This window comes from Chamaea fasciata, unplaced genomic scaffold (genome assembly GCF_029207755.1).
Source record: "Chamaea fasciata isolate MVZ Bird 193981 ecotype frontalis unplaced genomic scaffold, bChaFas1.0.hap1 SCAF_7, whole genome shotgun sequence".
In the NCBI taxonomy this organism is placed as follows: domain Eukaryota; kingdom Metazoa; phylum Chordata; class Aves; order Passeriformes; family Sylviidae; genus Chamaea; species Chamaea fasciata.
Window position 1 is genome coordinate 3,148,675 of NW_027094092.1, and position 12,158 is coordinate 3,160,832.

Sequence of the window (12,158 nt, forward strand, 5' to 3'; positions counted from 1 at the left end):
CACAAATGCACTTGCTGGACGTGCAGAATGCGGTGCTCTGTGGGCTGTGGCAGGTGCCCACTGGAAACCAGCCCCCACACCTGCTCATTGCCCCGGGGACGTGTCTGCTTGCAATCCAGGTCCTCTCGCAGTGGCACTGCAGGAACAGGGATCCTGCCATGGAGAAGACCCAGGCCAGCACCAGGTTATTCACCACTAGGCACTCAGGGGTGTCACTTAGGTGCCAAAAGCAGCCCCACAAGCACGGAGCTCAGCACCCAGGCAACCTGTGTCATCTGACAGCAGGAGATTTCACAAACAAAGCCTTTGTGGCCATGTCCCCAGTTCCGTATTTGAAAAGGGTTTGGGGGCTTCTGCCTGGGGGTGGTTTTTGGCCCGTTGAGCCGCGGGCCGGCACCTGGCGTGTGTCAGGTGTTTGGTCCCCGGGGCCATGGAGAGCCCACCCAGAGCTGAGGTGGAGATGAGGGCAGGGCCGGGCTGGCCGGGCCGCTCTCTGCCGCTGTGACATGGCAGCGCCAGCGTCACAATGGGGGCAGCCAGAAACAGAAGCAGCAGCTAAAAGGCTGCCCCAGTGCAGCCCGGGCCAGCGGCCAGCGTGCACGCAGACAGGAGGTCGTGCTGAGCACTGAAGGAGGGCACAAAGGCGAGTCCCCGGGGAGCCGCTTCTCAGCGGGCATCCAGAGGCCGGTTCGGCAGCCTGCCAGCTGCCCGGGCCCTCTGCTGCCCTCACATCCCCGGGGCTCCTGTCCCCCCTTCCCCTAGCACTGCCTCCCATCCCCAGTGAAGCCCTTGCCACCTGCTGAGGTCATGGTGGCCACTATGTTCCTTCTCCTGCTGCTGCAAGGCCTCATCCAGTGCCCGCGGCAGGCCAGGGACGGGCTGGATGAGGCCACACGGGAGCGCATGCAGCAGCGGGCTGAGCACATGGACCAGGAGATGGCTCGGCTCATTCAGGAGCTGAAGCAGAAGAGCCTGGAGCAGAGCCATGGTGCCTGGGGAGCCCTGCTCGTCTGGCACTTCTGGGCTCTTCTGGGGATCCTCCTCGTTCTCCTGGTGCTGTGCTTCAGACTTGAGAAAATGAGACGCCATCCCAACAACAGCGGCCAGAAGGAGAGCTCCAGCAACAAGGACATTGTTGCTGAGAAAGAAATACAATACAACGAGTCAAATGTGGAAGAGAACAACGCGGGATGTGAAGCAGGCAGCTGTGTGGATGCAAAGGAAGAAGTAAACAATGATGAGAAAAGAGAGGACATCAATGGTGCTGGACATGAAGAAGACAAACAGGATGCAAAGGAGGAAGATGACAAGCAGAATGTTAAAAGTCACTTTGACAGCCTTTCAGAGGAGCTCAACCCGTTGCTTGAGGTGGACCTGGAGAGAGGTTGCTCGATGATTAGTTACCTGATGGGCAAACTGACGCACATCTTTGGACAAGGCTTGTCCAACAGTTTCTACCCCGTGCCACAAGATGCCATCGGAGTGGGCAGCACCTTTGAAGGCTGGAGTCCCCGGGCAGAAGGTGCTGTCTATCGTGTGCTTGTGCCCCTGAGTCCCCCTCCAGGACACAGATTCCAGCTGGAGCTGGACACCGCAGGGATGCCCCAGAGGACCTTCCGTGTGCGTGTGGAGCTACTGTGCACCTGCACGAGGGAGCAGCTGGGGCAGGACATGCTGTGTTTCCTCCACCACCCTGAGGAGGAGCTGAGAAGGAAACAGGAGCCCAGCCTCCTGCACACCCTGTGCACTGGCTCCTACCTCGATGTGGAGAAAACTGCCCACTGGTTCTGTCGGTTTGTCAGACTGGCCTGGATGCCTTTGCCTCTGTTCTGCCACTGGTGTTTCAAGTGGCAGCCCTGCAGCCGCTCCTGTAAATTTCAGCTAAGCAAGGCCAAGGAAAGCTTCACGGCTGAGGTGGTCTTTGGCGTGCGGCGAGGAGACTCCGATGTCTTTGTGAGCAGCCAGCCGACAGAAGCGGGCGCGCCGAGCACGACGTGGCTGGAGACTTGTGCCGTGGCAGAGGCCAAATTCTTCCGGCACATTGCCAGGCAGGCCCCCCAGGACAGCTGGCACTGCAAGTGCCTGCAGCTGCTCAGCCGCTCCCTGCTGGGTGTGGGTTTCTCCAGCTACACCTTGAAGACGGTGCTGATGCACCTCCTGACCACCATCCCCCTGACACGGTGGCGCAGGCGCGATTTCCGGCAGCGGCTGCTGGATATGTTGAAGTTCCTCCACGGCTCCCTGCAGACAAAGCGCCTCAACCACTTTGTGATCGGCAACGAGAGGCTTCCTCTGGAGATCAGCCTGCCCTCAGACCTGCGGGTGGCTGAACCGCCCAACCTGCTTCAGCACCTGGCCAGCGATCTGGATGCCCACCTGAACGCCGTGCAGGAGTACATTTCTCTGCTGAATGTATTCCAACAACTGCTGATCCACAGGCTCTGAACGAAAGGGCTGCTGGTGCCCAGAGCTGTGCTTGTGGAGCCTGCTGACAGAGCCTCTATAGAGTAACGTCCCATAGTTAGCACATTTCCCGTATATATGAACCTCCTGGAGTTTTAGCACCTCTGGTACATGTTAATAGCCGGTAAATAATGCATTTATTTTATTTATTAAACCCCCCCCCCAATAGTGCTCTTACGATATATATTGAGACCCTTTAGTTAGTGCCTTTAGTAACCCTGAATTCTCTTGTTATTTGTTACAATAAACTGGACTTTTACTGTATCTTGCTTGCGCAAGTTTCTTCTTGAACTCCACCGGAGTCCTAGTCTTGCTGAGCTGCACTAGTGAATTTGTGACTGGCTGGCAGTAGGGACTGGTATAAAAAGCCTTTCAGAGCAAAGGCACACCAGTTCTCACTCTGCAGTGCTCCTCTCCACGGTCTCCCTGGTGCAGCAGCCACTGCAGACCACGGTGGCTATAGAGATGATCTTCAGCTTGTGTTCCCCTTGCACTCTCAGCCCATTCACGTGGGCTCTGAAAGTCCCTGGCAGCTGTGGAGGGGCAGGGAGCAAGCAAGAGGCACTGCTGCTGCGCCTGCTTGTGTTCACTGGCGAGACAATGAAGATTCTGCTCATCCCGCACACTCGGCAGGGCTTTGGCACCGCACAAATGCACTTGCTGGACGTGCAGAATGCGGTGCTCTGTGGGCTGTGGCAGGTGCCCACTGGAAACCAGCCCCCACACCTGCTCATTGCCCCGGGGACGTGTCTGCTTGCAATCCAGGTCCTCTCGCAGTGGCACTGCAGGAACAGGGATCCTGCCATGGAGAAGACCCAAGCCAGCACCAGGTTATTCACCACTAGGCACTCAGGGGTGTCACTTAGGTGCCAAAAGCAGCCCCACAAGCACGGAGCTCAGCACCCAGGCAACCTGTGTCATCTGACAGCAGGAGATTTCACAAACAAAGCCTTTGTGGCCATGTCCCCAGTTCCGTATTTGAAAAGGGTTTGGGGGCTTCTGCCTGGGGGTTGTTTTTGGCCCGTTGAGCCGCGGGCCGGCACCTGGCGTGTGTCAGGTGTTTGGTCCCCGGGGCCATGGAGAGCCCACCCAGAGCTGAGGTGGAGATGAGGGCAGGGCCGGGCTGGCCGGGCCGCTCTCTGCCGCTGTGACATGGCAGCACCAGCGTCACAATGGGGGCAGCCAGAAACAGAAGCAGCAGCTAAAAGGCTGCCCCAGTGCAGCCCGGGCCAGCGGCCAGCGTGCACGCAGACAGGAGGTCGTGCTGAGCACTGAAGGAGGGCACAAAGGCGAGTCCCCGGGGAGCCGCTTCTCAGCGGGCATCCAGAGGCCGGTTCGGCAGCCTGCCAGCTGCCCGGGCCCTCTGCTGCCCTCACATCCCCGGGGCTCCTGTCCCCCCTTCCCCTAGCACTGCCTCCCATCCCCAGTGAAGCCCTTGCCACCTGCTGAGGTCATGGTGGCCACTATGTTCCTTCTCCTGCTGCTGCAAGGCCTCATCCAGTGCCCGCGGCAGGCCAGGGACGGGCTGGATGAGGCCACACGGGAGCGCATGCAGCAGCGGGCTGAGCACATGGACCAGGAGATGGCCCGGCTCATTCAGGAGCTGAAGCAGAAGAGCCTGGAGCAGAGCCATGGTGCCTGGGGAGCCCTGCTCGTCTGGCACTTCTGGGCTCTTCTGGGAATCCTCCTCGTTCTCCTGGTGCTGTGCTTCAGACTTGAGAAAATGAGACGCCATCCCAACAACAGCGGCCAGAAGGAGAGCTCCAGCAACAAGGACATTGTTGCTGAGATAGAAATACAATACAACGAGTCAAATATGGAAGAAGAGAACAACGCTGGATGTGAAGCAGGCAGCTGTGTGGATGCAAAGGAAGAAGTAAACAATGATGAGAAAAGAGAGGACATCAATGGTGCTGGACATGAAGAAGACAAACAGGATGCAAAGGAGGAAGATGACAAGCAGAATGTTAAAAGTCACTTTGACAGCCTTTCAGAGGAGCTCAACCCGTTGCTTGAGGTGGACCTGGAGAGAGGTTGCTCGATGATTAGTTACCTGATGGGCAAACTGACGCACATCTTTGGACAAGGCTTGTCCAACAGTTTCTACCCCGTGCCACAAGATGCCATCGGAGTGGGCAGCGCCTTTGAAGGCTGGAGTCCCCGGGCAGAAGGTGCTGTCTATCGTGTGCTTGTGCCCCTGAGTCCCCCTCCAGGACACAGATTCCAGCTGGAGCTGGACACCGCAGGGATGCCCCAGAGGACCTTCCGTGTGCGTGTGGAGCTACTGTGCACCTGCACGAGGGAGCAGCTGGGGCAGGACATGCTGTGTTTCCTCCACCACCCTGAGGAGGAGCTGAGAAGGAAACAGAAGCCCAGCCTCCTGCACACCCTGTGCACTGGCTCCTACCTCGATGTGGAGATAACTGCCCACTGGTTCTGTCGGTTTGTCAGACTGGCCTGGCTGCTTTTGCCTCTGTCCCGCCACTGGTGTTTCAAGTGGCAGCCCTGCAGCCGCTCCTGTAAATTTCAGCTAAGCAAGGACAAGGAAAGCTTCACGGCTGAGGTGGTCTTTGGCGTGCGGCGAGGAGACTCCGATGTCTTTGTGAGCAGCCAGCCGACAGAAGCGGGCGTGCCGAGCACGACGTGGCTGGAGACTTGTGCCGTGGCAGAGGCCAAATTCTTCCGGCACATTGCCAGGCAGACCCCCTAGGACAGCTGGCACTGCAAGTGCCTGCAGCTGCTCAGCCGCTCCCTGCTGGGTGTGGGTTTCTCCAGCTACACCTTGAAGACGGTGCTGATGCACCTCCTGACCACCATCCCCCTGACACGGTGGCGCAGGGGCGATTTCCGGCAGCGGCTGCTGGATATCTTGAAGTTCCTCCACGGCTCCCTGCAGACAAAGCGCCTCAACCACTTTGTGATCGGCAACGAGAGGCTTCCTCTGGAGATCAGCCTGCCCTCAGACCTGCGGGTGGCTGAACCGCCCAACCTGCTTCAGCACCTGGCCAGCGATCTGGATGCCCACCTGAACGCCGTGCAGGAGTACATTTCTCTGCTGAATGTATTCCAACAACTGCTGATCCACAGGCTCTGAACGAAAGGGCTGCTGGTGCCCAGAGCTGTGCTTGTGGAGCCTGCTGACAGAGCCTCTATAGAGTACCGTCCCATAGTTAGCACATTTCCCGTATATATGAACCTCCTGGAGTTTTAGCACCTCTTGTACATGTTAATAGCCGGTAAATAATGCATTTATTTTATTTATTAAACCCCCCCCCCCAATAGTGCTCTTACGATATATATTGAGACCCTTTAGTTAGTGCCTTTAGTAACCCTGAATTCTCTTGTTATTTGTTACAATAAACTGGACTTTTACTGTATCTTGCTTGCGCAAGTTTCTTCTTGAACTCCACCGGAGTCCTAGTCTTGCTGAGCTGCACTAGTGAATTTGTGACTGGCTGGGAGTAGGGACTGGTATAAAAAGCCTTTCAGAGCAAAGGCACACCAGTTCTCACTCTGCAGTGCTCCTCTCCACGGTCTCCCTGGTGCAGCAGCCACTGCAGACCACGGTGGCTATAGAGATGATCTTCAGCTTGTGTTCCCCTTGCACTCTCAGCCCATTCACGTGGGCTCTGAAAGTCCCTGGCAGCTGTGGAGGGGCAGGGAGCAAGCAAGAGGCACTGCTGCTGCGCCTGCTTGTGTTCACTGGTGAGACAATGAAGATTCTGCACATCCCACACACTCGGCAGGGCTTTGGCACCGCACAAATGCACTTGCTGGACGTGCAGAATGCGGTGCTCTGTGGGCTGTGGCAGGTGCCCACTGGAAACCAGCCCCCACACCTGCTCATTGCCCCGGGGACGTGTCTGCTTGCAATCCAGGTCCTCTCGCAGTGGCACTGCAGGAACAGGGATCCTGCCATGGAGAAGACCCAAGCCAGCACCAGGTTATTCACCACTAGGCACTCAGGGGTGTCACTTAGGTGCCAAGAGCAGCCCCACAAGCACGGAGCTCAGCACCCAGGCAACCTGTGTCATCTGACAGCAGGAGATTTCACAAACAAAGCCTTTGTGGCCATGTCCCCAGTTCCGTATTTGAAAAGGGTTTGGGGGCTTCTGTCTGGGGGTGGTTTTTGGCCCGTTGAGGCGCGGGCCGGCACCTGGCGCGTGTCAGGTGTTTGGTCCCCGGGGCCATGGAGAGCCCACCCAGAGCTGAGGTGGAGATGACGGCAGGGCCGGGCTGGCCGGGCCGCTCTCTGCCGCTGTGACATGGCAGCGCCAGCGTCACAATGGGGGCAGCCAGAAACAGAAGCAGCAGCTAAAAGGCTGCCCCAGTGCAGCCTGGGCCAGCGGCCAGCGTGCACGCAGACAGGAGGTCGTGCTGAGCACTGAAGGAGGGCACAAAGGCGAGTCCCCGGGGAGCCGCTTCTCAGCGGGCATCCAGAGGCCGGTTCGGCAGCCTGCCAGCTGCCCGGGCCCTCTGCTGCCCTCACATCCCTGGGGCTCCTGTCCCCCCTTCCCCTAGCACTGCCTCCCATCCCCAGTGAAGCCCTTGCCACCTGCTGAGGCCATGGTGGCCACTATGTTCCTTCTCCTGCTGCTGCAAGGCCTCATCCAGTGCCCGCGGCAGGCCAGGGACGGGCTGGATGAGGCCACACGGGAGCGCATGCAGCAGCGGGCTGAGTACATGGACCAGGAGATGGCTCGGCTCATTCAGGAGCTGAAGCAGAAGAGCCTGGAGCAGAGCCATGGTGCCTGGGGAGCCCTGCTCGTCTGGCACTTCTGGGCTCTTCTGGGGATCCTCCTCGTTCTCCTGGTGCTGTGCTTCAGACTTGAGAAAATGAGACGCCATCCCAACAACAGCGGCCAGAAGGAGAGCTCCAGCAACAAGGACATTGTTGCTGAGAAAGAAATACAATACAACGAGTCAAATGTGGAAGAGAACAACGCGGGATGTGAAGCAGGCAGCTGTGTGGATGCAAAGGAAGAAGTAAACAATGATGAGAAAAGAGAGGACATCAATGGTGCTGGACATGAAGAAGACAAACAGGATGCAAAGGAGGAAGATGACAAGCAGAATGTTAAAAGTCACTTTGACAGCCTTTCAGAGGAGCTCAACCCGTTGCTTGAGGTGGACCTGGAGAGAGGTTGCTCGATGATTAGTTACCTGATGGGCAAACTGACGCACATCTTTGGACAAGGCTTGTCCAACAGTTTCTACCCCGTGCCACAAGATGCCATCGGAGTGGGCAGCGCCTTTGAAGGCTGGAGTCCCCGGGCAGAAGGTGCTGTCTATCGTGTGCTTGTGCCCCTGAGTCCCCCTCCAGGACACAGATTCCAGCTGGAGCTGGACACCGCAGGGATGCCCCAGAGGACCTTCCGTGTGCGTGTGGAGCTACTGTGCACCTGCACGAGGGAGCAGCTGGGGCAGGACATGCTGTGTTTCCTCCACCACCCTGAGGAGGAGCTGAGAAGGAAACAGGAGCCCAGCCTCCTGCACACCCTGTGCACTGGCTCCTACCTCGATGTGGAGAAAACTGCCCACTGGTTCTGTCGGTTTGTCAGACTGGCCTGGATGCCTTTGCCTCTGTTCTGCCACTGGTGTTTCAAGTGGCAGCCCTGCAGCCGCTCCTGTAAATTTCAGCTAAGCAAGGCCAAGGAAAGCTTCACGGCTGAGGTGGTCTTTGGCGTGCGGCGAGGAGACTCCGATGTCTTTGTGAGCAGCCAGCCGACAGAAGCGGGCGCGCCGAGCACGACGTGGCTGGAGACTTGTGCCGTGGCAGAGGCCAAATTCTTCCGGCACATTGCCAGGCAGGCCCCCCAGGACAGCTGGCACTGCAAGTGCCTGCAGCTGCTCAGCCGCTCCCTGCTGGGTGTGGGTTTCTCCAGCTACACCTTGAAGACGGTGCTGATGCACCTCCTGACCACCATCCCCCTGACACGGTGGCGCAGGCGCGATTTCCGGCAGCGGCTGCTGGATATGTTGAAGTTCCTCCACGGCTCCCTGCAGACAAAGCGCCTCAACCACTTTGTGATCGGCAACGAGAGGCTTCCTCTGGAGATCAGCCTGCCCTCAGACCTGCGGGTGGCTGAACCGCCCAACCTGCTTCAGCACCTGGCCAGCGATCTGGATGCCCACCTGAACGCCGTGCAGGAGTACATTTCTCTGCTGAATGTATTCCAACAACTGCTGATCCACAGGCTCTGAACGAAAGGGCTGCTGGTGCCCAGAGCTGTGCTTGTGGAGCCTGCTGACAGAGCCTCTATAGAGTAACGTCCCATAGTTAGCACATTTCCCGTATATATGAACCTCCTGGAGTTTTAGCACCTCTGGTACATGTTAATAGCCGGTAAATAATGCATTTATTTTATTTATTAAACCCCCCCCCCAATAGTGCTCTTACGATATATATTGAGACCCTTTAGTTAGTGCCTTTAGTAACCCTGAATTCTCTTGTTATTTGTTACAATAAACTGGACTTTTACTGTATCTTGCTTGCGCAAGTTTCTTCTTGAACTCCACCGGAGTCCTAGTCTTGCTGAGCTGCACTAGTGAATTTGTGACTGGCTGGCAGTAGGGACTGGTATAAAAAGCCTTTCAGAGCAAAGGCACACCAGTTCTCACTCTGCAGTGCTCCTCTCCACGGTCTCCCTGGTGCAGCAGCCACTGCAGACCACGGTGGCTATAGAGATGATCTTCAGCTTGTGTTCCCCTTGCACTCTCAGCCCATTCACGTGGGCTCTGAAAGTCCCTGGCAGCTGTGGAGGGGCAGGGAGCAAGCAAGAGGCACTGCTGCTGCGCCTGCTTGTGTTCACTGGCGAGACAATGAAGATTCTGCTCATCCCGCACACTCGGCAGGGCTTTGGCACCGCACAAATGGACTTGCTGGACGTGCAGAATGCGGTGCTCTGTGGGCTGTGGCAGGTGCCCACTGGAAACCAGCCCCCACACCTGCTCATTGCCCCGGGGACGTGTCTGCTTGCAATCCAGGTCCTCTCGCAGTGGCACTGCAGGAACAGGGATCCTGCCATGGAGAAGACCCAAGCCAGCACCAGGTTATTCACCACTAGGCACTCAGGGGTGTCACTTAGGTGCCAAAAGCAGCCCCACAAGCACGGAGCTCAGCACCCAGGCAACCTGTGTCATCTGACAGCAGGAGATTTCACAAACAAAGCCTTTGTGGCCATGTCCCCAGTTCCGTATTTGAAAAGGGTTTGGGGGCTTCTGCCTGGGGGTGGTTTTTGGCCCGTTGAGCCGCGGGCCGGCACCTGGCGTGTGTCAGGTGTTTGGTCCCCGGGGCCATGGAGAGCCCACCCAGAGCTGAGGTGGAGATGAGGGCAGGGCCGGGCTGGCCGGGCCGCTCTCTGCCGCTGTGACATGGCAGCGCCAGCGTCACAATGGGGGCAGCCAGAAACAGAAGCAGCAGCTAAAAGGCTGCCCCAGTGCAGTCCGGGCCAGCGGCCAGCGTGCACGCAGACAGGAGGTCGTGCTGAGCACTGAAGGAGGGCACAAAGGCGAGTCCCCGGGGAGCCGCTTCTCAGCGGGCATCCAGAGGCCGGTTCGGCAGCCTGCCAGCTGCCCGGGCCCTCTGCTGCCCTCACATCCCTGGGGCTCCTGTCCCCCCTTCCCCTAGCACTGCCTCCCATCCCCAGTGAAGCCCTTGCCACCTGCTGAGGTCATGGTGGCCACTATGTTCCTTCTCCTGCTGCTGCAAGGCCTCATCCAGTACCCGCGGCAGGCCAGGGACGGGCTGGATGAGGCCACACGGGAGCGCATGCAGCAGCGGGCTGAGCACATGGACCAGGAGATGGCCCGGCTCATTCAGGAGCTGAAGCAGAAGAGCCTGGAGCAGAGCCATGGTGCCTGGGGAGCCCTGCTCGTCTGGCACTTCTGGGCTCTTCTGGGGATCCTCCTCGTTCTCCTGGTGCTGTGCTTCAGACTTGAGAAAATGAGACGCCATCCCAACAACAGCGGCCAGAAGGAGAGCTCCAGCAACAAGGACATTGTTGCTGAGATAGAAATACAATACAACGAGTCAAATATGGAAGAAGAGAACAACGCTGGATGTGAAGCAGGCAGCTGTGTGGATGCAAAGGAAGAAGTAAACAATGATGAGAAAAGAGAGGACATCAATGGTGCTGGACATGAAGAAGACAAACAGGATGCAAAGGAGGAAGATGACAAGCAGAATGTTAAAAGTCACTTTGACAGCCTTTCAGAGGAGCTCAACCCGTTGCTTGAGGTGGACCTGGAGAGAGGTTGCTCGATGATTAGTTACCTGATGGGCAAACTGACGCACATCTTTGGACAAGGCTTGTCCAACAGTTTCTACCCCGTGCCACAAGATGCCATCGGAGTGGGCAGCGCCTTTGAAGGCTGGAGTCCCCGGGCAGAAGGTGCTGTCTATCGTGTGCTTGTGCCCCTGAGTCCCCCTCCAGGACACAGATTCCAGCTGGAGCTGGACACCGCAGGGATGCCCCAGAGGACCTTCCGTGTGCGTGTGGAGCTACTGTGCACCTGCACGAGGGAGCAGCTGGGGCAGGACATGCTGTGTTTCCTCCACCACCCTGAGGAGGAGCTGAGAAGGAAACAGAAGCCCAGCCTCCTGCACACCCTGTGCACTGGCTCCTACCTCGATGTGGAGAAAACTGCCCACTGGTTCTGTCGGTTTGTCAGACTGGCCTGGCTGCTTTTGCCTCTGTCCCGCCACTGGTGTTTCAAGTGGCAGCCCTGCAGCCGCTCCTGTAAATTTCAGCTAAGCAAGGACAAGGAAAGCTTCACGGCTGAGGTGGTCTTTGGCGTGTGGCGAGGAGACTCCGATGTCTTTGTGGGCAGCCAGCCGACAGAAGCGGGCGTGCCGAGCACGACGTGGCTGGAGACTTGTGCCGTGGCAGAGGCCAAATTCTTCCGGCACATTGCCAGGCAGACCCCCTAGGACAGCTGGCACTGCAAGTGCCTGCAGCTGCTCAGCCGCTCCCTGCTGGGTGTGGGTTTCTCCAGCTACACCTTGAAGACGGTGCTGATGCACCTCCTGACCACCATCCCCCTGACACGGTGGCGCAGGGGCGATTTCCGGCAGCGGCTGCTGGATATCTTGAAGTTCCTCCACGGCTCCCTGCAGACAAAGCGCCTCAACCACTTTGTGATCGGCAACGAGAGGCTTCCTCTGGAGATCAGCCTGCCCTCAGACCTGCGGGTGGCTGAACCGCCCAACCTGCTTCAGCACCTGGCCAGCGATCTGGATGCCCACCTGAACGCCGTGCAGGAGTACATTTCTCTGCTGAATGTATTCCAACAACTGCTGATCCACAGGCTCTGAACGAAAGGGTGCCCAGAGCTGTGCTTGTGGAGCCTGCTGACAGAGCCTCTATAGAGTAACGTCCCATAGTTAGCACATTTCCTGTATATATGAACCTCCTGGAGTTTTAGCACCTCTTGTATATGTTAATAGCCGGTAAATAATGCATTTATTTTATTTATTAAACCCCCCCCAATAGTGCTCTTACAATATATATTGAGACCTTTTAGTTAGTGCCTTTAGTAACCCTGAATTCTCTTGTTATTTGTTACAATAAACTGGACTTTTACTGTATCTTGCTTGCGCAAGTTTCTTCTTGAACTCCACCGGAGTCCTAGTCTTGCTGAGCTGCACTAGTGAATTTGTGACTGGCTGGGAGTAGGGACTGGTACAAAAAGCC

The 12,158-nt window shown here is 57.4% G+C and overlaps 2 protein-coding genes and 2 pseudogenes across 2 annotated transcripts; all 4 read left to right on the forward strand.

The window, feature by feature from the left end:
- The first annotated feature begins 807 nt into the window (after positions 1 to 807).
- Positions 808 to 2,445, forward strand: LOC136291582 (inositol 1,4,5-trisphosphate receptor-interacting protein-like 1). The gene has a single exon (XM_066186758.1). It carries the CDS (start codon positions 808 to 810, stop codon positions 2,443 to 2,445), a length of 1,638 nt encoding a protein of 545 aa, XP_066042855.1.
- Positions 2,446 to 3,916: 1,471 nt separating this feature from the next.
- On the forward strand, positions 3,917 to 5,557 carry LOC136291583 (inositol 1,4,5-trisphosphate receptor-interacting protein-like 1; annotated as a pseudogene).
- A 1,472-nt stretch (positions 5,558 to 7,029) lies between these two features.
- Positions 7,030 to 8,667, forward strand: LOC136291584 (inositol 1,4,5-trisphosphate receptor-interacting protein-like 1). The gene has a single exon (XM_066186759.1). It carries the CDS (start codon positions 7,030 to 7,032, stop codon positions 8,665 to 8,667), a length of 1,638 nt encoding a protein of 545 aa, XP_066042856.1.
- A 1,471-nt stretch (positions 8,668 to 10,138) lies between these two features.
- Positions 10,139 to 11,779, forward strand: LOC136291586 (inositol 1,4,5-trisphosphate receptor-interacting protein-like 1; annotated as a pseudogene).
- Positions 11,780 to 12,158: the final 379 nt, after the last annotated feature.

What these genes read in the sequence shown, in the direction of transcription:
- LOC136291582 (XM_066186758.1), top strand. Translation starts at nt 808, where the DNA reads ATGGTGGCCACTATGTTCCTTCTCCTGCTGCTGCAAGGCCTCATCCAG.
- LOC136291584 (XM_066186759.1), top strand. Translation starts at nt 7,030, where the DNA reads ATGGTGGCCACTATGTTCCTTCTCCTGCTGCTGCAAGGCCTCATCCAG.